Here is a 25,802-nt window from a genome sequence, read left to right on the forward strand (position 1 = left end):
AAAGAAAATAAAAAATAAAATAAAATAAACAATTTATAAAATAAAATAAAATAAAACAATTTATAAAATAAAATAATAAATATCAAATAAAATAATATAAAATAAAACATACAATAAAATAATAAAAAATAAAATAAAATATAAAATAAAAATTGCGGAATTTTGGGGTTAAAAAATGAATTTTAAAAGGTAAAAAAAATAGAGAACAAAACAATAAAATTTTAAAAAAAAATTGTAAAATTCACACCCCCAAAATCCCAATTTTTCTCCCCCAAAAGTCCAAAATTTCTGCCCCCAAAAATCCCAAAATTCCCTCCCCTAAAAATTCTCTTTTTTTCCCCAAAAAATCTTAAAATTTGCCCCTCAAAATTCCCAAATTTCACTTTCAAAAATCGGAAATTTTTTTCCTCAAAAAAGCCCAAAATTTCCTCCCCGAAATCTCAACATTTCCCCCCAAAAATCCCAAATTTCCCCCTCCGAAAATCGCAAATTTTCCCCCTTCAAAAAATTCCAAATTTTCCCCCCAAAATCCCCCAAAATCCTCCCCAAAAAAATCCCCAATTTTCCCCTTAAAAAAAATCCCAAATTTTCCCCCAAAATTCCCCAAATTCCTCCCCAAAAATTCCCAATTTTCCCCCCAAATTTCCTCCCCCAAAAATCCCAAATTTTCTCCCCAAAAATCCCAAAATTCCTCCCCAAAAATTCCCAAAATTGAAAATTCCTCCCCAAAAATTTCCAAATTTTCCCCCCAAAACTCCCAAAGTTCTTCCCCAAAAATTCCCAATTTTCCCCCCAAAATATCGCAAATTTTCCTCCAAAAATTCCCAAATTTTCCCCCAAAAATCCCAAATTTTCCCCTTCAAAAAAATCCCAAATTTCCCCCAAAAATCCCCCCAAATTCCCATTCTCCAAAATTCTTCCCCAAAAAATTCCCAATTTTCCCCAAAAATTCCCAAAATTCTTCCCCCAAAAATTCTCAATTTTCCCCTAAAAAAAAAATCGCAAATTTCCCCAAAACCAGTCCAAACCAGCCCAAACCAGTTCCTCCCAGTATAAACCAGTCCAAAAACCAGCCAACCCGGATCCAAACCAGTCCCTCCCCAGTCCACCACTTCAAACCAGTACCACATCCACCGAAACTTAGTCCCCCCAATCCCCAAACCAGTTCCTCCCACCCCCGCTCCACCCGAACCAGTATAGACCAGTATAGACCAGTATAAACCAGTATAAACCAGTATAGACCAGTATAAACCAGTATAAACCAGCCCAAACCAGTATAAACCAGTATAAACCTGTCCCAACCACTCCAAACCAGTATAAACCGTCCAACGTCCCTCACCCCCCCACACTCCCAGTACCAGTCCTGTTTTGCCCATCCCACCCCCAACCCCCCCACCACCCCAAACCAGTCCCCCCTCCTCTCCCGTTACGAGGGGAGGCGGGGCTTGATGAATGGGCGGGGCTTGGTGAAAGGGGAGGGGCTTGAAGAGGGGGAGGGGCTTAAAGAGGCCCCGCCCCTCGGCGCCGCCCCTCGGGCTCAGTTCTCCACGGCGGCTGCGGGGAAAGAAAATCCCAAAATTGACGGATTTGGCCTCAAATTTCTCCCGGCAAAAAAAATCCCCGAAATTTCTCCCTAAAATCCCCCAAATTCCCAAATTTCTCCTCGAATTCCTCCCCCAAAATTTCTTCCCAAAATCCCCAAATTTCTCCCCCAAAACCCCACACCCAAAATTCCCAAATTTCTCCCCAAAATGCCAAATTTTCATCCTGGGACCCCAAAATTCCCTCTCAGGACTCTGAAGTACCCAAAATTCTCAAACTTCTCTCCCCCAAATCCCGAATTTTCTTCCCAAATTCCCAAAATTTCTCCCTCGAAATCCCAAATTTCCCTCTTGAGAACCCAAAATCCCCCAAATTTTCCAAATTTCTCCCCAGAATTCTCCAAATTTCCCCCCAAATCTCAATTTTTTGAATCAAAATTTCTGCCCCAAATTCTCCTCAATTTCCCCCGCGAAATTTTTCCCGAAAATTCCCAATTTCCCCCCGAATTTGCAAATTTTCTCCCGAACTCCCCGAATTTCCCCAGCACTCTCAATTTTACCCCCAGAATTCCCAATTTCCCCAGAAATTCCCAAATTTTTCCCCCAAATCCCCAATTTTTTCCCAAGCTTCCCCAATTTTTCCCGAAATTCCCAAATTTCCCCCAAAACTCCGAATTTCCCCCCAAATTCCCAATTCTTTCCCCATTCTTCCCCTCAAACTTCCCAAATTCCCTCCAAAATTCCTTAAAATTTCCCCCAAACTTCCCAAATTTTGCCCAAAACTCTCAATTTCCCCCCCAAAATTTCCCAGTTTTGCCTCCAAACTTCCCAATGTCCCAGTTTTTTCCCCAAATTCCCAAATGTGGCCCCCAAAATTCCCATTTTTCTCCCCAAAATTCCCGGTTTCCCCCAGACCCACCCAGGCCCTCAGGGGGCGCCACCGCCGCCGCCGGGGCCCCCTCGGGGCCGCTCTGGCCGCTCAACTCGTTGGTCGGCGTCTCCTGCAACAAAATGGCGGCGCTCACCCTCCGATTGGCCAATCCCGCCGTCAATCAACCCCGATCTATCGGCGCGGGCCAATCACCTGATCGAAGAGGTGCACGGTGACGTCATCGAAGAAGGACACAGCCTTGCGCTTCCGGTTGGAGCTCAGTCCCACTTCCGGCGGGCGCCGCGGAGGTTTCAGGAGGCCGCGGAGGCCGCGGCCGCTCCAGGTGGAAACCACGAGCGGGACCGGCCCCGGTGAGGCCCCCTCGGCGTCCGGAGCTTCCTCCGCGTCCTCCGCGTCCTCGTCGGGCTCGTCCGGAGCTCCCCGGGCCGCGTCGGGGCCGCCCCAGCGCGGCGGGAGCGGCCGCAGGGCCAGAGGCGGCAGCGGCAGCGAGAGGCGGGAGGCCTTGGCTGAGGGGGAAAAGGGCGGGAAACGGGGAAAATGGGAAAATGGGGGAAAATGAGGGGAAAATGAGGGGAAAGTGTGGGAAAAAGGGGGTTAAAATGAGGGGAAATAAAGGAAAATGAGAGAAATTGAGGGGAAAATGAGAGAAAAATGCGGGGGGGAGAAATGGGGGGAAAGTGAGGGGAAAAGTGAGGGGAAAATAGGGTTAAAATGAGGGGAAATAAAGGAAAATGAGAGAAATTGGGGGAAAATGAGAGAAATTGGGGGGAAATGGGGGAAAATGAGAGAAAAATGGGAGAAATTGAGGAAAAATCAGGGGCAATGAGGGAAAAGGGCGGGGAAATGGGGGAAATAAAGGAAAAATGATAGAAAATGGGGAAAAAATGAGGGGAAATGAGAGAAAAGGGGGGGAAATGAGGGGGCAATGAGAGAAAAGCGGGGAAAGGGGGAAATTGAGAGGAAATAAAGGAAGAATGAGATGAATTGGGTGAATGCGGGAAAATTGAGGGGAAATTGAGGGAAAAATGAGAGAAAATGAGTGGAAGGGGGGGAATAAAGGAAAAATGAGAGAAATTGGGGAAAGTGGGAAAAAATCAGGGAAAAGTAAGAGAAAAATGGGGTCAATTGAGGAAAAATGAGGGAAAAGGGGGAAAATCAGAGGAAATTCCCCCCAAAATCCTTCCAAAGTTTCCCCCTAAAATTCTCCCCAAAATCCTCGAATTCCCCCCCAAAACCTCCAAATTTGCCCCCAAAATCCTCCCCGAAATCCCGGAGTTTTCCCCAAAATCCCCCGAAATTCCCCCCCCCCACCAAATCCCCAGATTTCCCCCAAGACCCCCGAATTTCCCCCAAAATTTTTCCTCCAAAATTTTCCCCAAATCCCCACATTTCCCCAAAAATCCCGAAAATTTTCCCCCAAATCCCTCCCCGAACCCTCCAAATTTTCTCCAAAATCCCCAAAATTTCCCCCCAAACCTCCCTCAAAACCCCCAATTTTTTTCCCCAAAACCCCCAAATTTTCTCCCAAATCCCCGAATTTTCACCCAAAAACCCAAATTTTCGCTCCAACTTCCCCCAATTTTTTTTTCCCCAAATTTCCCAATTTTTCCCAAAATCCCCCAATTTTCCCCCAAACCTCCCCTCCCCCACCTCGGATCTCGGCGCTGCTCTCCCGGGGGGTGGGGGCGGGGCCGCGCGCGGCTCCCTCGGTGGCTCCGCCTCCTCCTCCTCCTCCTGCGGCCACGCCCCCAGCCTGGCCACGCCCCTCCGCTGCCTCGGTCCCGCCCACTGGTTTGGCCGCGCCCTCTGCCTTGGCCACGCCCCCTGCCGTGGCCACGCCCCCCGCGCGGGGCCGCAGGAGGTGGCGCGAGACGCCCTCGGTCAGGGACACCTGGAGGCGCTCCTGGCACACCTGGGACACACCTGGGGACACCTGGGGGGGCGGGGACACACCTGGGGACAGCCCCGAGCTCAGTGACACACCTGGGGTCACCTGGGAAACACCTGGGGACAGCCCCGAGGTCACCTGCGACACACCTGGGGACACCTGGAGGGGCGGGGTCACACCTGGGGACACCTGGGTCACACCCGAGGTCACCTGCGACACACCTGGGGACACCTGGGGGGGCGGGGACACTCCTGGGGACAGCCCCGAGATCACCTGCGACACACCTGGGGTCACCTGTGACACACCTGGAGACAGCCCCGGGGTCTGGGACACACCTGGGGTCACACCTGGGGACACCTGCGACACACCGGGGGACAGCTCCGAGGTCACCTGGGGGGGCGGGGTCACACCTGGGGTCTCCGCCCCACCCCCACCGCGCAGATTTGGGGCCGTTTCGGGCCTTTTTGGGGACATTTCTGGGGACGTTATTGGGGACATTTCGGGGTTTTCTGGGGACATTTCGGGGTTTTCTGGGGACATTTCGAGGTTTTTTGGGGACATTTCGGGGTTTTTGGGGACATTTCGGGGTTTTTCGGGGGACATTTCGAGGTTTTTTGGGGCCGTTTCTGGGGCCATCTTGGGATGGTCCGGGAAGTTCCTCGGGGATGTTTTTGGGGACATTTCGAGGTTTTTTGGGACCGTTTCGAGGTTTTTTGGGGACATTTCCGGGGACATTTTTGGGGCCGTCTCCAGGTGGTTTGCGGACATTTCTGGATCCATTTCTGGAGACATTTTTGGGGACATTTTGAGGATTTTTGGGGACGTTTCTGGCGACGTTTCCGGGGATGTCTCGGAATGTTCCAGGGACCCCACTGGGGACGTTTTTGGGGACATTTCGTGGCTTTTTGGAGCCATTTTTGGGGCCATTTCGAGGTTTTTTGGGGACATTTCTGGGGACATTTTTGGGGACATCTCGGATTGTCCCAGGGAGCTCCTCGGGGACATTTTTGGGGCCATTTCGGGGTTTTTTGGGGACCCTCTTGCGGACATTTTTGGGGACATCTCGGGATGTCCCAGGGAGCTCCTTGGGGACATTTTTGGGGACATTTCGAGGTTTTTTGGGGACATTTCTGGGGACCCTCTCTGTGTCATTTTTGGGGACATCTTGAGGTTTTTTGGGGACACTCCTGGGGATCCTCTCTGGGATATTTTGAGGATTTTTGGGGACATTTTGGGGCTTTTTGGGGACATTTTTTGGGATGTTTCTGGGGACCCCCTTAGGGACATTTTTGGGGACATTTCGAGGTTTTTTGGGGACATTTCGAGGTTTTTTGGAGCCGTTTTTGGGGATGCCCTCGGGGACATTTTTGGGGACATTTCGTGGCTTTTTTGGGACATTTTTGGGGACATTTGTGGGGAGATTTCGTGGCATTTTGGGGACATCTCCAGGTGCCTCCTCGGGGACATTTTTGGGGACATTTCGTGGCTTTTTGGGGACATTTTCGGGGCCACCTCGGGGTGTTTTGGGGACCTTTTTGGGGACCCCCTGGAGGACTTTGGGGACATTTTCGGGGCCACCTCGGGGCGTTTCGGGGACATTTTTGGGGACGGCTCCCGCTGTCGCCTCGGGGACATTTTCGGACATTTTCGGGGCCACCTCGGGGCATTTTGGGGACATGTTCGGGGCCACCTCGCGGCGTTTCCTCGGGGACCCCCTGGCCCTCCTTGGGGACCTCATTGGGGACTTGGGGCTCCTCCTTGGGGACACTTTTGGGGACACTTTTGGTGACATTTGGGACATTGGGCACCCCCTTGGGGACATCGGGGACCCCCTTGGGGACATCGGGGACCCACTTGGGGACATTTGGGACATCGGGGACCCCCTTGGGGACCCCTCTGGGGACATTTGGGGACACCCCCCCCCTGTGGTGCCACCCAGGGGGTCCCCGGGGGTGTCCCCAAGGGGGTCCCCAGCTTCTGGTGGCCTTGGTGGCATCTCTGGTGGCCTTGGGGACATCTCTGGTGGCCTTAGGGACAGTTCTGGTGGCCTTGGGGACATGTCCGGTGGCCTTGGAGACATGTCCGGTGGCCTTGGTGGCATCTCTGGTGGCCTTGGGGACACTTCTGGTGGCCTTGGGGACAGTTCCGGTGGCCTTGGTGGCATCTCTGGTGGCCTTGGGGACATGTCCGGTGGCCTTGGAGACATGTCCGGTGGCCTTGGTGGCATCTCTGGTGGCCTTGGGGACACTTCTGGTGGCCTTGGGGACAGTTCCGGTGGCCTTGGGGACAGCTCTGGTGGCCTTGGGGACACTTCTAGTGGCCTTGGTGGCATCTCTGGTGGCCTTGGTGGCATCTCTGGTGGCCTTGGGGACACTTCTGGTGGCCTTGGGGACAGCTCTGGTGGCCTTGGGGACACTTCTGGTGGCCTTGGTGGCATCTCTGGTGGCCTTGGGGACAGTTCCGGTGGCCTTGGGGACAGCTCTGGTGGCCTTGGTGGCATCTCTGGTGGCCTTGGGGACAGTTCTGGTGACCTTGGGGACAGCTCTGGTGGCCTTGGGGACATGGCCGGGGTCAAAGGGGCCGTCCCTCGTCCCCAAGGTGCCACCGCCGGTGACAACGGCGACGTCCTGGGGGGCACCGGGGGCGGCTCCGGGGTCAGTGTCCGGTCTTGACCCAACGATGACCGGTCTGGGGTCAATGTCCGGTCTGGGGTCAATGTCCGGTCTGGGGTCAATGTCCGGTTTTGTCCCCAAGGTGCCACCTCTGGTGACAAAGGTGACGATGACCCATCTTGACCCAACGGTGACCGGTCTTGGGCCAATGTCCGGTCTTGGGCCAATGTCCGGTCTTGGGTCAATGTCTGGTTCTGACCCAATGGTGACCGGTCTTGACCCAACGATGACCGGTCTTGGGCCAATGTCCAGTCTTGACCCAACGATGACCGGTCTTGGGTCAATGTTGAGTCTTGGGCCAACAATGACCGGTCTTGACCCAACGATGACCGGTCTTGGGTCAATGTTGAGTCTTGGGCCAACAATGACCGGTCTTGACCCAACGATGACCGGTCTTTGGTTAATGACCGATCTTGGGTCATCGATGACCGGTCTTGGCTCAATGTCCGGTCCTGACCCAACGATGGCCGGTCCGGACCCAACAGTGACCGGTCCTGGGTCAACAATGTCCGGTCTTGGCTCAATGACCGGTTCTGACCCAACAGTGACCGGTCCTGGGTCAACGATGACCGGTTCAGGGCCAGTGTCCGGTCTTGAACCAACAGTGACTGGTCTTGGCTCAACGGTGGCCGGTCTTGGGTCAATGATGACCAATCTTGGGTCAACGGTGACCGGTCTTGGGTCAATGATGACCAATCTTGGGTCAACGGTGACCGGTCTTGGGTCAATGTCCGGCCTTGTCCCCGTGCTGGTCATTTCCAGTGACAATGGCGACGTCCCTTGGGCCGTTGACCTTTCTTGACCCAACGATGTCCAGTTTTGTCCCCAAGGTGCCGTCTCTGGTGACAAAGGTGACAATGACCCATCTTGACCCAACAGTGACCGGTCTTGGGTCAACGTCCGGCCCTGACCCCACGGGGTCATCTCAAGGGTCAATGGCGACGTCCCTTGGGCCGTTGACCGGTCTTGACCCAACGGTGACCGGTCTTGGGTCAACGATGTCCAATGTTGTCCCCAAGGTGCCAAGTCCAGTGACAATGGTGACAATGACCGCTCTTGACCCAAGGATGACCGATCGTGACCCAACGATGACCTGTCCTGGGTCAATGTCCGGTCCTGACCCAATGGTGACCGATCGTGACCCAACGATGACCTGTCCTGGGTCAATGTCCGGTCCTGACCCAATGGTGACCTGTCTTGGGTCAATGTCCGGCCTCGTCCCCACGGGGTCATCTCAAGGGACAACGGCGACGTCCCTTGGGCCGTTGACCTTTCTTGACCCGGCAATGTCCGGTCTTGGGCCAATGACCACTCTTGACCCAACGGTGACCGGTCTTGAGCCAGTGATGTCCGGTTTTGTCCCCAAGGTGCCAACTCCAGTGACAGCGGTGACAATGTCCGCTCTTGACCCAATGATGACCGCTCTTGGGTTGATGACCGGTCCTGGGTCAACAATGATTGGTCCTGGGTCAACGATGACCGGTCTTGGGTCAATGTCTGGTGTTCGGTCAATGATGACCGCTCTTGACCCAACAATGACCGTTCGTGGGTCAATGTCCGCTCTTGACCCAATGATGACCGCTCTTGGGTCAATGTCTGGTCTTGGGTCAATGTCCGGTCTTGACCCAATGTTGACTGATCTTGACCCAGCGATGAGTGGTCTTGGGTCAATGTCCAGTTTTGACCCAACGATGACCGATCTTGACCCAACAATGACCGGTCCTGGGTCAATGACCGCTCTTGACCCAACGATGACCGCTCTTGGGTCAATGTCCACTCTTGGCTCAACGATGACCGCTCTTGACCCAACGATGACCGCTCTTGGCTCAACGATGACCGCTCTTGGGTCAATGTCCACTCTTGACCCAACATTGACCTCTCTTGACCCAACGCTGGCCGCTCTTCCCTCAACGACCACTCCCGACCCAACGTCCGTCCCCTCCCCCACTCCGGGGGTGACAACGCCGCCACCGCGGGCGGCTCTTTGGTCGCCTCCGATGACGTCACCGCCGCCGCCGATGACGTCACCGCTGACGTCATCGCCGCCCCGTGCTCCTCCAACCGCACGAAGAACTCCGACGCGCCCGAGGGGCTCCGAGCCCCCAGCACGGGCAGCACCCCCGGCGGGGACAGCTTGGGGACGTCGTCGGTGCCGCCGCCGCGGCGACACCGGCCGCGCTCCCAGAGGCACTTCGAGGGCAGGCCGCCCCCGCGTCCTGCGTCACCGTCAGCACGTCCCGGCGTCCGGCAGCGCGTCCAGCAGCGGGAACGGCGACGCCGGCGGCGGCACGGGCGGCGCTGCTGGTTGTGGTGGTGGTGGTGGCACCGGGATGTCCCCAGGCGGCGGCGTTGGGGACGTTTGGGGACAGGCCAGCAGCGAGGACAGGCGGGCGTGGAGCTGCTCCAGCGTGGGGCGCTGGGCGGGCGGCAAGCGGCACGACTGCAGGAGGGCGAACCTGGGGACATTGGGGACATTGGGGACGTTGGGGACATTTCAGCGATTTGGGGACATTGGGGACATTGGGGACGTTGGGGACATTGGGGACATTGAGAACATTTCAGCGATTTGGGGACATTGGGGACGTTGGGGACATTGGGGACATTGGGGACATTGAGAGGATTTGGGACATTTGGGGCATTGGGGACGTTGGGGACATTTGGGGACATTTGGGACATTGGGGACATTGGGAGGATTTGGGGACATTTGGGACATTTGGGGCATTGGGGACATTGGGAGGATTTGGGGACATTTGGGGATTTTGGGACATTGGGGACATTGGGGGAATTGGTGACATTTGGGGCCATCAGGAAGAGATTCCCCCGATTTCCCCCCAAATCTTTGATTTCCCCCCAAATGTCCCCAATCCCCTCAACGTCCCCAATGTCCCCAATGTCCCCAATGTCCCTGATGTCCCCAACCCCCCCGCTGTCCCTGCTGTCCCCGCTGTCCCTGCTGTCCCCCCTGTCCCCCGCTGTCCCCGCTGTCTCCGTTGTCCCCAATGTCCCCCCTCTCCCCCGCTGTCCCCATTGTCCCCCCTCTCCCCCGGGCTGTCCCCGCAGTCCCCATTGTCCCCTGCTGTCCCCCCTCTCCCCCGCTGTCCCCTGGCTGTCCCCTGTCCCCGCTGTCCCCTGGGCTGTCCCCCCTCTCCCCCGCTGTCCCCATTGTCACCCCTGTCCCCCGCGCTGTCCCCACTCTCCCCACTGTCCCTGCTGTCCCCTCAGTCCCCGCTGTCCCTGCTGTCCCCATTGTCCCCCCTCTCCCCGGGCTGTCCCTGCAGTCCCTGCTGTCCCCAATGTCCCCCCTGTCCCCGCTGTCCCCAATGTCCCCCCTGTCCCCGCTGTCCCCGGCTGTCCCTGGCTGTCCCGATTGTCCCCCCTCCCCCGCTGTACCCCCCTGTCCCCCGCTGTCCCCTGGCTGTCCCCAATGTCCCCAATGTCCCTGCTGTCCCTCACTGTCCCCGCAGTCCCCTGGCTGTCCCCGCTGTCCCCTGGCTGTCCCCGCTGCCCCATTGTCCCCCCTGTCCCCCGCTGTCCCTGCTGTCCCCACTCTCCCCAATGTCCCCACTCTCCCCCGCTGTCCCCGCTGTCTCTGTTGTCCCCAATGTCCCCCCCTCTCCCCGCTGTCCCCCATTGTCCCCCGCTGTCCCCAATGTCCCCATTGTCCCCCGCTGTCCCCCCTGTCCCCTGCTGTCCCCATTGTCCCCCGCTGTCCGCCCTGTCCCCGCTGTCCCCATTGTCCCCCCCGTCCCCCGCTGTCCCCATTGTCCCCCGCTGTCCCCCGCTGTCCCCATTGTCCCCCGCTGTCCCCCGCTGTCCCCGCAGTCCCCGCTGTCCCCTGGCTGTCCCCATTGTCCCCCCTGTCCCCCGCTGTCCCCATTGTCCCCCTGTCCCCCCCTCTGTCCCCACTCTCCCCGGTCCCTGCTGTCCCCCTGTCCCCATTGTCCCCCCTGTCCCCATTGTCCCCATTGTCCCCCCTCTCCCCCCACTGTCCCCGGCTGTCCCCCGGACTGTCCCCGCTGTCCCCATTGTCCCCCCTGTCCCCCTGGCTGTCCCCCCTGTCCCTGCTGTCCCCATTGTCCCCCCTGTCCCCCCCTGTCCCCCGCTGTCCCCCGGCTGTCCCCCGCTGTCCCATTGTCCCCCTGTCCCCCTGGCTGTCCCCCTGTCCCCGCTGTCCCCATTGTCCCCCTGTCCCCCGCTGTCCCCCCATTGTCCCCCTGCTGTCCCCGCTGTCCCCGCTGTCCCCCCCTGTCCCCCGCTGTCCCCGTTGTCCCCCATTGTCCCCCTGCTGTCCCCGCTGTCCCCGCTGTCCCCATTGTCCCCACTCTCCCCCGCTGTCCCCATTGTCCCCCCTCTCCCCTGCTGTCCCTGCTGTCCCCATTGTCCCCACTCTCCCCGCTGTCCCCATTGTCCCCCGCTGTCCCCCGCGCTGTCCCCGCTTTGTCCCCCGCTGTCCCCGCGCTCACCATGCCGCCGGCAGCGCCCCCCGCGGGGCAGTTCCGGCGCTCGGCGCCGCCGCAGCCGCCCCAGGAGCTGCAGGTCCGACAGGTGGGGGAGGGGCTGAGCCCCCCACTCCAGGAGCTCCCACAGGGTCACGCCCAGGGCCCTGCGGTGACATCGGTGTCACCAGTGTCACCATTGTCACCATTGTCACCAGTGTCACCATTGTCACCATTGTCACACCATTGTCACCATTGTCACACCAGTGTCACCATTGTCACCATTGTCACATTATTGTCACCAATGTCACATTATTGTCACATTATTGTCACCATTGTCACCTCCCACAGGGTCACGCCCAGGGCCCTGCGGGGACACCGGTGTCACCATTGTCACCATTGTCACCATTGTCACCAGTGTCACATTATTGTCACCATTGTCACACCAGTGTCACCATTGTCACCATTGTCACCAATGTCACATTATTGTCACCATTGTCACACCAGTGTCACCATTGTCACCATTGTCACCTCCCACAGGGTCACGCCCAGGGCCCTGCGGGGACACCGGTGTCACCAGTGTCACCATTGTCACCATTGTCACCAGTGTCACATTATTGTCACCATTGTCACACCAGTGTCACATTATTGTCACCATTGTCACACCAGTGTCACCAGTGTCACATTATTGTCACCAATGTCACATTATTGTCACATTATTGTCACCATTGTCACCATTGTCACCATTGTCACATTATTGTCACCAGTGTCACCTCCCACAGGGTCCCTGGGGCCCTGCTGTGAACATCGGTGTCACCATTGTCACCATTGTCACCATTGTCACCAGTGTCACATTATTGTCACCATTGTCACACCAGTGTCACCATTGTCACCATTGTCACCTCCCACAGGGTCACGCCCAGGGCCCTGCGGGGACACCGGTGTCACCAGTGTCACCATTGTCACCATTGTCACCAGTGTCACATTATTGTCACCATTGTCACACCAGTGTCACATTATTGTCACCATTGTCACACCAGTGTCACCAGTGTCACATTATTGTCACCAATGTCACATTATTGTCACATTATTGTCACCATTGTCACCATTGTCACCAGTGTCACATTATTGTCACCATTGTCACACCAGTGTCACCATTGTCACCAGTGTCACCTCCCACAGGGTCACGCCCAGGGCCCTGCGGGGACATCGGTGTCACCATTGTCACCATTGTCACCATTGTCACCATTGTCACATTATTGTCACCATTGTCACACCATTGTCACCATTGCCACCATTGTCACCTCCCACAGGGTCACGCCCAGGGCCCTGCGGGGACATCGGTGTCACCATTGTCACATTATTGTCACCATTGTCACACCAGTGTCACCTCCCACAGGGTCACGCCCAGGGCCCTGCGGGGACATCGGTGTCACCATTGTCACACCAGTGTCACCATTGTCACATTATTGTCACACCAGTGTCACCATTGTCACCATTGTCACCAGTGTCACATTATTGTCACCATTGTCACACCAGTGTCACCAGTGTCACATTATTGTCACCAATGTCACATTATTGTCACATTATTGTCACCATTGTCACCATTGTCACCAGTGTCACATTATTGTCACCATTGTCACACCAGTGTCACCATTGTCACCATTGTCACCTCCCACAGGGTCACGCCCAGGGCCCTGCGGGGACACCGGTGTCACCATTGTCACATTATTGTCACCATTGTCACACCAATGTCACACCAGTGTCACCATTGTCACCATTGTCACACCAGTGTCACCAGTGTCACATTATTGTCACCAATGTCACATTATTGTCACATTATTGTCACCATTGTCACCATTGTCACCATTGTCACATTATTGTCACATTATTGTCACCATTGTCACCATTGTCACCATTGTCACCATTGTCACACCAGTGTCACACCAGTGTCACCATTGTCACCATTGTCACACCAGTGTCACCAGTGTCACATTATTGTCACCAATGTCACATTATTGTCACATTATTGTCACCATTGTCACCATTGTCACCATTGTCACATTATTGTCACATTATTGTCACCATTGTCACCATTGTCACCATTGTCACATTATTGTCACACCAGTGTCACCATTGTCACCATTGTCACCATTGTCACCATTGTCACACCAGTGTCACCAGTGTCACACCAGTGTCACCATTGTCACCATTGTCACCATTGTCACACCAGTGTCACCATTGTCACCTCCCACAGGGTCACACCCAGGGCCCTGCGGGGACATCGGTGTCACCGGGGCCACCTCAGTGTCACCATTGTCACCATTGTCACCAGTGTCACCAGTGTCACACCAGTGTCACCATTGTCACACCACTGTCACCATTGTCACACCAATGTCACCATTGTCACCATTGTCACCAGTGTCACCTCCCACAGGGTCACGCCCAGGGCCCTGCGGGGACATCGGTGTCACCATTGTCACACCAGTGTCACCATTGTCACATTATTGTCACACCAGTGTCACCATTGTCACCATTGTCACATTATTGTCACCATTGTCACACCAGTGTCACCAGTGTCACATTATTGTCACACCAGTTTCACCATTGTCACCAATGTCACCATTGTCACATTATTGTCACATTATTGTCACCAGTGTCACCAGGGCCACCATTGTCACCAGTGTCACCTCCCACAGGGTCACGCCCAGGGCCCTGCGGGGACACGGGTGTCACCGGGGCCACCTCAGTGTCACCAGTGTCACCAGTGTCACCATTGTCACCAGTGTCACACCAGTGTCACCATTGCCACCATTGTCACCTCCCACAGGGTCACGGCCAGGGCCCTGCGGGCACACGGGTGTCACCATTGTCACCATTGTCACCATTGTCACACCAGTGTCACCATTGTCACCATTGTCACCTCCCCTGGGTCACGCCCAGGGCCCTGAGGGGACACCGGTGTCACCAGGGCCACCTCAGTGTCACCGGGGCCACCATTGCCACCCCTCAGTGTCACCAATGTCACCATTGTCATCATTGTCACCATTGTCCCCTCCCCCAGTCACCCTGATGTCCCCAATGTCCCCAACACCCTGAGTGTCCCCAAATGTCCCAAATCCCCCCCAATGTCCCCAAATGTCCCCAGTGTCCCCAAATGTCCCCAATGTCCCCAAATCCCCAAATGTCCCCAATCCCCTGAGTGTCCCCAGTCCCCCCAATGTCCCCAACTGTCACCAATGTCCCCAATGTCCCCAAAATCCCAAATATCCCCAATGTCCCCAATCCCCCCGATGTCCCCAATGTCCCCAATGTCCTATTCCCCTGTCCCTCCCCGTGTCCCCAAAATTGTCCCCGATGTCCCCAATCCCCCCAGTGTCCCTAATGTCCCCAACAATCCCCCGTTCCCAATGTCCCCAACCCCCACCCCCAATGTCCCCCAATGTCCCAAATGTCCCCAAACCCCTGGTGTCCCCAACCCCCATGTCCCCAATCCCCCCAATGTCCCCAATGTCCCCAATCCCCCCAATGCCCCCCAATGTCCCAAATGTCCCCAAATGTCCCAAATGTCCCCAAACCCCTGGTGTCCCCAAATGTCCCCAATGTCCCCAAATGTCCCCAATGTCCCCAATGTCCCCAGTGTCCCCTAATCCCCCAATTCCCCAAATCCCCAAATGTCCCCGTGTCCCCAATGTCCCCATGCCCCCAATGTCCCCAAATGTCCCCAATGTCCCCAATGTCCCCAATCCCCCCAGTGTCCCCCCAATGTCCCCAAATGTCCCCACCCCTCAATGTCCCCAATGTCCCCAAATCCCCAGTGTCCCCAGTGTCCCCCAATGTCCCCAATGTCCCCAATGCCCCCAATGTCCCCAAATCCCCAGTGTCCCCAGTGTCCCCTAATCCCCAATGTCCCCATGTCCCCATTCCCCAGTGTCCCCAACCCCAAATGTCCCCAATCCCCTGAGTGTCCCCAGTCCCCCCATGTCCCCCTGTCACCAATCCCCATGTCCCCGTCCCCCACCTTCCCCTCCCCTCCCTGTCCCCTTCCCCATGTCCCCATCCCCATATCCCAAATGTCCCCAAATGCCACAAATTCCCCCAAAATTGTCCCCAACGTCCCCAATGTCCCCAAAGTCCCAAATCCCCCAAAATCCCCCCAAGCCCCCAAAGTCCCAAACCCTCCAATCCACTCAATGTCCCCAAATGTCCCCAATGTCCCCAATCCCCTCAATGTCCCCAATCCCCTCAATGTCCCCAATGTCCCCAACGTCCCAAATGTCCCCAATGTCCCCAATGTCCCCAAATCCCCCAGTGTCCCCAATCCCCTCAATGTCCCCAATGTCCCCAATGCCCCCAATGTCCCCAATGTCCCCAATGTCCCCAATGTCCCCAATCCCCCCAGTGTCCCCAATCCCCAAATGTCCCCACGTCCCCAATGTCCCCAATGTCCCCCATGTCCCCCAATGTCCCCAATGTCCCCAATGTCCCCAATCCCCCAATGTCCCCAATGTCCCCAATGTCCCCAAATCCCCCCAATGTCCCCAATCCCCCCAATGTCCCCAGTGTCCCCAATCCCCCGATGTCCCAAATGTCCCCAGTGTCCCCAATCCCCCCGATGTCCCAAATGTCCCCAGTGTACCCAATGTCCCCAAATCCCCTCAATGTCCCCAATGTCCCCAATCCCCTCAATGTCCCCAGTCCCCAATCCCCCGTGTCCCCAACCCCAATGTCCCCAGTGTCCCCAATGTCCCCAATCCCCCGTGTCCCCTAATCCCCCAATGTCCCCAAATGTCCCCAATGTCCCCAATGTCCCCAAATGTCCCCAATGTCCCCAATGTCCCCAATCCCCCCAGTGTCCCCAATGTCCCCAAATGTCCCCAATCCCCTCAATGTCCCCAATGTCCCCAAATCCCCCAGTGTCCCCAGTGTCCCCAATGTCCCCAATGTCCCCAATGCCCCCAATGTCCCCAAATCCCCCAGTGTCCCCAGTGTCCCCAATCCCCCCAATGTCCCCAAATGTCCCCAAATGTCCCCAGTGTCCCCAAACCCCAATGTCCCCCCCGAGTGTCCCCAGTCCCCCCAATGTCCCCAACTGTCACCAATGTCCCCAATGTCCCCAGTGTCCCCAACATCCCAAATATCCCAAATGTCCCCAATCCCCCTGATGTCCCCAATGTCCCCAATGTCCCCAAATGTCCCCAATGTCCCCGATGTCCCCAAATGTCCCCAATGTCCCCGATGTCCCCAGTGTCCCCCAATGTCCCCAATGTCCCAAATGTCCCCAAACCCCCTGAGTGTCCCCAAATGTCCCCAATGTCCCCAATGTCCCCAATGTCCCCAATGTCCCCAATGTCCCAAATGTCCCCAATCCCCCTGATGTCCCCAATGTCCCCAATGTCCCCAAATGTCCCCAATGTCCCCGATGTCCCCAGTGTCCCCCAATGTCCCCAATGTCCCAAATGTCCCCAAACCCCTTGAGTGTCCCCAATGTCCCCAATGTCCCCCAATGTCCCCAATCCCCCCAATATCCCCAAATGTCCCCAATGTCCCCCAATGTCCCCTCGATGTCCCCCAATGTCCCCAATGCCCCCAATGTCCCCAATCCCCCCAGTGTCCCCAATGTCCCCAATCCCCCAATGTCCCCTAATCCCCCATGTCCCCAATGTCCCCAAATGTCCCCAGTGTCCCCAATGTCCCCAATGTCCCCAAATGTCCCCAGTGTCCCCAATGTCCCCAGTGTCCCCAATCCCCCCAATGTCCCCAATGTCCCCAAATGTCCCCAATCCCCCCAGTGTCCCCAAATCCCCCAATCCCCCCAATGTCCCCAGTGTCCCCAATCCCCTCAATGTCCCCAATGTCCCCAACGTCCCAAATGTCCCCAATGTCCCCAAATCCCCCAGTGTCCCCAATCCCCCCAATGTCCCCAATGCCCCCCAATGTCCCCAATGTCCCCAAATGTCCCCAATGTCCCCAATCCCCCCAGTGTCCCCAATGTCCCCAAATGTCCCCAATCCCCCCGATGTCCCCAAATGTCCCCAGTGTCCCCAATGCCCCCAGTGTCCCCAATCCCCCCAGTGTCCCCGGTGTCCCCCACACCAGACGTTGCTCTCGGGGCTCTGCCGCGGCGCCACCCGCAGCGTCCCCCGGGGTCCCTTTGTCACCAGCTCCGGGGCCACCCAGCGCAGCGGCACCAGGGCGCGCCCGGGGGTCACGTAGTAATCCTCCTGAAACCGGGGGGAAATCGCCAAAATTCGGCCAATTCCGGAAAATTCCGGGAATCCTGCCAAATTCCGGCCGAATTCCGGCCACATTCCGGCGAAATTCCGTTAAAATTCACCCCCAAAAAATCCCCCCCCCGAATCCTCGCCAAAATCTCCCCTCCCCACCCTGAAAAACGTACCCGAAATTTCCCCCAAAATTCCCTCAAAATCCCCCCCAAATCCCCCAAAATTAACAAAATTCCCAGGAGTTTCTGCAAAATTCTGGTGGAATTTTGTAGAAGCTGCATCAAAATTCCCCAGAAATTCTCCCATTTTCTGGTGCTCCTGATGTCCCCAGATTCTCCGGATTTCCGGAATTTCCAAAATTCCCCAAATTTCACGAAATTCCCGTGAAATTCCAGTGGAATTTTGGAGAAATGACGCAAAAATTCCACCAAAATGTCTTTAAAATTTCCCCCAAATTCCACAATTTTCTGATGTCTCCAAACTCCCCAAACGCCCCAAATTCTCCGGAATTTGCTAAATTTTACAAATTCCACAAAATTCCCATGGAATTCCAGCAAAATTTCACAAAAAATTCCCTCAAAATCCCCTAAAATTCCCCAAATCCCAGAACTTCCCGCAAAATTTCTCAGAATTCCCTTAAAACCTCCCCCAAATCTGCCAAAATCCTCTCACATTTCCCCCAAAAATCCCCTTTAAAATTACCCTAAATCCCCCAAAATTTCCCTAAAAATTGCCCCAAATTTCCTCGAAAATTTCCTCCAAAATTTCCACAAAATCCCCCAAATTTCCTCAAAAAATTCCTCCCGAAGTTCTCCCAAAATCCCCCAAAATTCCCTCAAAATTCCCCCAAAATCCCCGGAAAAAATCCCAATTTTCCCCCAAATTGCCCAAAATCCCCGTTTTTCGGCCCAAACCCACCCTGTAGTGGGCGGGCCCCAGGCCGTAGTCGCCGATCCGCTCCGTCAGCTCCGAGGTCAGCAGAACGTTCCGGAGAGCCAGGTCGCTGGTTTGGGGTGAAAACAGCAAATTTTGGGAAAAAACACAAAAAATTGGGGGGAAAAAAAGTGAAAATTTGGGGGAAAAAAGTGAAAATTTGGGGGAAAAAAGTGAAAATGTCACAGGAAAATGGTGACATGTTGGTGACAAATCGTGAAAATTCGAGGTGAAATCGCAAAATTGGGGCGGGGGGGGAATCCCAAGATTTTTGGAGGAAAATGTGAAATTTTGGGCTGAAATCTCAGGATTTTGGGAAAAGACTCAAAAATTGGGAAAATTGGGAAAAATCCCAAAGTTTTGGGGAAGAAAATGGTGACATTTTGGTGAAAAATCGTGAAAATTTGGGGGGAAATGTGAAATTTTTTGGGTGAAATCACAAAATTTTGGGGGAAAATTGTGAAGTTTTTGGGAAATTTGTGAGATTTTGGGGAAAATATGAAGTTTTGGGGGAAAAAAATTCAATATTTTGGTGAAAACCCCATCAGCTCCGAGGTCAGCAGAAAATTCCGGAGAGCCAGGTCGCTGGTTTGGGGAGAAAATCGCAAATTTTGGGAAAAAACCACAAAAATTGGGAAAAAAAAGTGAAAATTTGGGGGGAAAAAAGTGAAAATTTCAGGGGAAAGTGATGAATGGGAATTTTGGATTTTTGTGTCGATTTTGGGGTGAATTCTGTATTTTTTGGGTACCTGTGGATGAATCTTAATGGGATTTTAATGGGAATTTTAATGGGAATTTTAATGGGAATTTTGAATTTTTATGGGACTTTTGATGGGATTTTTGATGGGATTTTCATGGGGATTTTGGATTTTTTGGGGGGATTTTTATGGGATTTTAAGTGGGATTTTTAATTGGAATTTTTGATCTTAATGGAATTTTTTGCGGGGAATTTCGTATTTTTTGGGGATTCTGGATTTTCTATGATTCTGTCCAGATTTTGGGCTGAATTCCGGGGTTTTTGGGTACCTGTGGATGAATCTTAATGGGATTTTAATGGGAATTTTAATGGGAATTTTAATGGGAATTTTGATGGGGGTTTTATGGGATTTTCAGGGGGATTTCGGATTTGCTGGGGGGCGGGTTTGGGGGGATTTTAATGGGAATTTTAATCGGAATTTTTAATTTTTATGGGATTTTCATGGGGATTTTGGATTTTTTGGGGGGAATTTAATGGGATTTTAATGGGGATTTTTGGGTGAATTGTAATGGGATTTTAAGTGGGATTTTTATGGGATTTTTGATGGGATTTTAATGGGATTTTCATAGGGGATTTTGGATTTTTTGGGGGGATTTTAATGGGATTTTAAGTGGGATTTTTATAGGATTTTTGATGGGATTTTTATGGGATTTTTGGGGGGAATTTAATGGGATTTTACTGGGATTTTTGGGTGTATTTTAATGGGATTTTAAGTGTGATTTTAAATTGGAATTTTTGATTTTAATGGAATTTTTTGCGGGGAATTCGTATTTTTTGGGGATTCCTGGATTTTCCCACGATTGTGCCCAGGATTTGGGGCGAATTCTGTGTTTTTGGGGTACCTGTGGACGAATCCGTGGCGGTGCAGGTGCCGCAGCCCCCGCGTCACCTCCAGGGCCAGGCGCTGCAGGGTCCCCAAATCCCGGGGAGGGGGCGGGGCGGGAGGGGAAGCCCCGCCCACGGCCCCGCCCACAGCCCCGCCCCCGGCCCCGCCCCCGGCCCCGCCCTGCCCCCGCTGGGCCCGCAGGTAACGCTTCAGGTCACCCTAAAGGGGAGAAAACCCGCAGGATTTACCCCAAAAAACCCCGAAATTAAACCCAAAAAAACCCCTAAAATAATGCAAAAACACCCCAAAAAACTACCCCAAAAACCCCAAAATTAAACAAAAACACCCCAAAATTAAACCCAAAAAATCTCCTAAAATAATGCAAAAACATTAAAAACCCCCCAAAACCCCCAAAACCCCAAAAATTAAACCCAAAAAACCCCCTAAAAAAAGCAAAAACACCCCAAAAAACTACCCCAAAAAAAACCCCAAATTAATGCAAAATTACACCCCAAAAATCCCAAATTACCCCAAAATTACCCAAAAAATCACCCCAAAACCCCTACATGGATCTGGATCCCAAAATCCCTCAATTTCCACCCAAAATTTCCCCCAAACCCTTCCAGGACCCCCCCAAAAATTCCCAAAGTCTCCAAAAATTTCCCCAAAATTCCCCCAAAATTTACCAAAAATCCAAAACCAAAACTTCCCCAAAATTCCCTTTTTTCCCCTCCCAAAATCGGAATTTTGAACCCCAAAATCTCATTTCTTCCGCCCAAAATCCCAATTTCACACCCCAAAATTCGCTTTTTCCCTCCCAAAATTCCCTTCTTCCCACACAAAATTTGGATTTTCCCACACAAAGTTTCCATTTTCCCCCCCAAAATCCCAATTTTACACCCCAAAATCCCATTTTTCCCCACCCAAAATTCCATTTTTTCCCACCCAAAATTCCATTTTTTCCCCTCAAAAATCCCAATTCTACACCCCAAAATTCCCTTCTTTCCACCCGGAGTTCTGATTTCCCACCCAAAATTCCCAGTTTTCCACCCAAAATTCTGATTTTTTCCCCCTCAAAATCCCAATTTTACACCCCAAAATCCCGATTTTTTCTAGCCCAAAATCCTCTTTTTTTCCACCCCAAAATTTGGATTTTTCCCCACAAAGTTTCCATTTTCCCTCCCAAAATCCCAATTTTCCACCCTAAAATCCCATTTTTCCATCCAAAACTCCCGAATTTTCCCCCAAAATCCCAATTTTCCACCCCAAAATTTTATTTTTCCACCCCAAAATTTTGATTTCCCCTCCCAAAATTCCATTTTTCCCCCTCAAAATCCCAATTTTCCACCCCAAAATCCTCTTTTTTTCCACCCCAAAATTTGGATTTTCCCACACAAAGTTTCCATTTTCCCTCCCGGAATCCCAATTTTCCACCCCAAAATTCCGTTTTTTCCACCCAGAACTCCCGAATTTTCCCCCAAAATCCCAATTTTCCATCCAAAACTCCCATTTTCCCCCCAAAATCCCAATTTTCCACCCCAAAATTCCATTTTTTCCACCCAAAACTCCCGAATTTTCCCCCAAAATCCCAATTTTCCAGCCCAAAATTCCATTTTTTCCACCCAAAACTCCCATTTTCCACCCCAAAATCCCAATTTTCCACCCCAAAATTCCGTTTTTCCACCCAAAACTCCCGAATTTTCCCCCAAAATCCTGTTTTTCCGTCCAAAACTCCCATTTTCCACCCCAAAATCCCACTTTCCCCCAAAATCCCAATTTTCCACCCCAAAATTCCGTTTTTTCACCCAAAACTCCCGAATTTCCCCCCAAAATCCCAATTTTCCACCCCAAAATTCTGTTTTTTCCACCCAAAACTCCCGAATTTTCCCTCCCAAAATCCCAATTTTCCACCCCAAAATCCCATTTTTCCACCCCAAAATTTTGATTTCCCCTCCCAAAATTCCATTTTTCCCCCTCAAAATCCCAATTTTCCACCCCAAAATCCTCTTTTTTCCACCCCAAAATTTGGATTTTCCCACACAAAGCTTTCCATTTTCCCCCCGAATCCCAATTTTCCACCCCAAAATTCCGTTTTTTCCACCCAAAACTCCCGAATTTTCCCCCAAAATCCCGTTTTTCCACCCAAAACTCCCGAATTTTCCCCCAAAATCCCGTTTTTCCATCCAAAACTCCCATTTTGCACCCCAAAATTCCATTTTTTCCACCCAAAACTCCCGAATTTTCCCCCAAAATCCTGTTTTTCCACCCCAAACTCCCATTTTCCCCCAAAATCCCGTTTTTCCACGCAAAACTCCCGAATTTTCCAGCCCAAAATTCCGTTTTTTCCATCCAAAACTCCCATTTTCCACCCCAAAATCCCATTTTCCCCCCAAAATTCCAATTTTCCACCCAAAACTCCCGAATTTCCCCCCAAAATCCCAATTTTCCAGCCCAAAATTCCGTTTTTCCACCCAAAACTCCCGAATTTCCCCCAAAATCCCAATTTTCCACCCCAAAATTCCGTTTTTTCCACCCAAAACTCCCATTTTCCACCCCAAAATCCCAATTTTCCACCCCAAAATTCCGTTTTTTCCACCCAAAACTCCCATTTTCCCCAAAATCCCTTTCTCAGTCCAAAATTCCCATTTTCCACCCAAAACTCCCAATTTTCCCCCCAAAAATCCCAATTTTCCACCCCAAAATTCCATTTTTTCCATCCAAAACTCCCGAATTTTCCCCCAAAATCCTGTTTTTCCATCCAAAACTCCCATTTTCCACCCCAAAATTCCATTTTTCCACCCAAAACTCCCGAATTTCCCCCCAAAATCCCAATTTTCCAGCCCAAAATTCCGTTTTTCCACCCAAAACTCCCGAATTTTCCCCCAAAATCCCAATTTTCCACCCCAAAATTCCTTTTTCCACCCAAAACTCCCGAATTTTCCCCAAAATCCCAATTTTCCACCCCAAAACTCCCTTTTTTCCACCCAAAAGTCCCATTTTCCCCCCAAAATCCCAATTTTCCACCCCAAAATTCCGTTTTTTCCACCCAAAACTCCCATTTTCCACCCCCAAAATCCCAATTTTCCACCCCAAAATTCCGTTTTTTCCACCCAAAACTCCCATTTTCCACCCCAAAATTCCGTTTTTTCCACCCCAAACTCCCGAATTTTCCCCCAAAATCCCAATTTTCCACCCCAAAATTCCCTTTTTTCCGCCCCAAACTCCCGAATTTTCCCGAACTCGCCCGGATTTGCCCCAAAGCGGCGCTCACCAGCTGGCAGTACTCCCAGACGAGCAGCAGGGGGCGCTCCCGGCAGCCGCCCAGGCAGCGCAGCAGGTTCGGGTGGCGCAGGCTCCTGGGGAGACCCAAAAACCCCGAATTTCACCCAAAATCCGGCTCAAAATCCACCCAATTCCGGCCCAAATACGGCCCAAAATCCACCCAAAATTCCACACAAAAACCCCCAATTTCACCCAAAATTCCAGACCAAAAACCCCGAATTTCACCCAAAATCCGGCTCAAAATCCACCCAAAATTCCACACAAAAACCCCCGAATTTCACCCAAAATTCAAGACCAAAAATCCCGAATTTCACCCAAAATCCGGCTCAAAATTCCACCCAATTCCGGCCCAAACACGGCCCAAAATCCACCCAAAATTCCACACAAAAAAACCCCAATTTCACCCAAAATTCCGGCACAAAAATCCCGAATTTCACCCAAAATCCGGCTCACAAATCCCAATTCTGGCCCCAATACGGCCCAAAATCCACCCAAAATTCCAGACCAAAAACCCGAATTTCACCCAAAATCCGGCTCAAAATTCACCCAATTCCGGCACAAAATCCGGACAAAATTTCAGACAAAAAAACCCCAAATTTCACCCAAAATCCGGCACAAAATACCTCAAATTCCACCCCAAAAAAATCCCAAATTTCACCCAAAATCAGGCTCAAAATCCACACAAATTCCATTTTGAGGGTCATTTTAGGTCATTTTGGGCGGTTTTGGGTCATTTTTGGGCCATTTTGGGTCATTCAGGGTATTTTTGGGTCATTTTGGGGTGGTTTTGGGTATTTTTTGGACATTTTTGGGTGGTTTTGAGTAATTTTTGGGACATTTTGGGGTCATTTTTGGTCGTTTTGGGTATTTTTGGGCCATTTTGGGGTGGTTTGGGGGTATTTTTTTGGACATTTGGGTCATTTTCGGGTGGTTTGGGGTCACTTTTGGGTCTTTTTGGGTCATTTTGGGGTGGTTTTTGGTCATTTTGGGTCATTTTGAGGTTATTTTGGGTATTTTTGGGTCATTTTGGGCCATTCTTTTTTTGGGTCATTTTTGGGTAATTTTTGGGTCATTTTGGGTCATTTGGTTTTTGGGCCATTTTGGGGCATTTTGGGTCATTTTTTGAGTCATTTTTGGGCCATTTAGGGTCATTTAGGGTGCGTATTTTTGGGTCATTTTGCGTTATTTTTCATCATTTTGGCATTCTTCAGTCATTTTTGGGCGCTTTTTTGGGTTTTTTGGGCCATTTTGGGCGTATTTTGGGCCATTTTTGGGTCATTTAGGGGTGTTTTTGGAGTCACTTTTGGGCCATTTTGGGGGCCATTTTTTTTTTTTGAGTAATTTTTTGGACATTTGGGTCATTTTCGGGTGGTTTGGGGTCACTTTTGGGTCTTTTTGGGTCATTTTGGGTGATTTATGGTATTTTTGGGTCATTTTTGGGCCATTTTAGGGTGCTTTTGGGTCATTTTTTGGACATTTTGGGGTGGTTTTGGGTCATTTTGGGGTCATTTTGGGCGATTTTGGGTCATTTTGGGCCATTTTGGGCCATTTTGGGTCACTTTTGGGCGGTTTTGGGTCATCTTTGGGTGATTTTGGGTCATTTTTGGGTGATTTTGGGCCATTTTGGGGTGGTTTGGGTCATTTTGGGTCATTTTGGGGTGATTTTGGGTATTTTTGGGTCATTTTTGGGTCATTTTGGATCATTTAGGGTATTTTTGGGACATTTTGTGGTGGTTTTGGGTCAGTTTTGGGTCATTTTTGGGCCATTTTGGGTCATTTTGGGGCGGTTTTGAGTCATTTTTGGGTCATTTTGGGTGATTTATGGTATTTTTTGGGTCATTTAGGGGTGTTTTTGAGTCACTTTTGGGCCATTTTTGGGCCATTTTGGGGTGCTTTTGAGTAATTTTTTGGACATTTGGGTCATTTTCGGGTGGTTTGGGGTCACTTTTGGGTGATTTATGGTATTTTTGGGTCATTTTGGGGTGGTTTTGAGTCATTTTGGGTCATTTTTGGGCCATTTTAGGGTGCTTTTGGGTTATTTTTTGGACATTTTGGGCGGTTTTGGGTCATTTTGGGGTCATTTTTGGGCGATTTTGAGTCATTTTTGGGCCACTTAGGGTCATTTAGGGTATTTTTGAGCCATTTTTGGGTGGTTTTGAGTCATTTTTGGGCCATTTTGGGCCATTTTGGGCCATTTTGGGTCTTTGTGGGTCATTTTGGTGTGGGTTTGAGTAATTTTGGGGACATTTTGGGGTCATTTTCGGGCGGTTTTGGGTATTTTTGGGTCATTTTGGGGTTGTTTGGGGGTATTTTTTTGGACATTTGGGTCATTTTCGGGTGGTTTGGGG

The 25,802-nt window shown here is 52.1% G+C and overlaps 1 protein-coding gene across 1 annotated transcript; it reads right to left on the bottom strand.

The window, feature by feature from the left end:
* Positions 1 to 1,428: 1,428 nt before the first annotated feature.
* Positions 1,429 to 24,766, bottom strand: LOC115916723 (nascent polypeptide-associated complex subunit alpha, muscle-specific form-like). The gene is made up of 12 exons (XM_030970461.1): positions 24,756 to 24,766; positions 23,444 to 23,528; positions 20,189 to 20,391; positions 18,575 to 18,659; positions 17,526 to 17,653; positions 11,457 to 11,596; positions 5,607 to 9,449; positions 4,627 to 5,241; positions 4,084 to 4,386; positions 2,626 to 2,939; positions 2,461 to 2,542; positions 1,429 to 1,554 (listed from the first exon to the last, which is right to left on the bottom strand). The coding sequence occupies exons 1-12, from the start codon at positions 24,764 to 24,766 to the stop codon at positions 1,538 to 1,540; spliced, it is 5,826 nt and encodes a 1,941-aa protein (XP_030826321.1). The 3' UTR covers positions 1,429 to 1,537.
* Positions 24,767 to 25,802: the final 1,036 nt, after the last annotated feature.

Source organism: Camarhynchus parvulus, unplaced genomic scaffold (assembly GCF_901933205.1).
Source record: "Camarhynchus parvulus unplaced genomic scaffold, STF_HiC, whole genome shotgun sequence".
In the NCBI taxonomy this organism is placed as follows: Eukaryota; Metazoa; Chordata; class Aves; order Passeriformes; family Thraupidae; genus Camarhynchus; species Camarhynchus parvulus.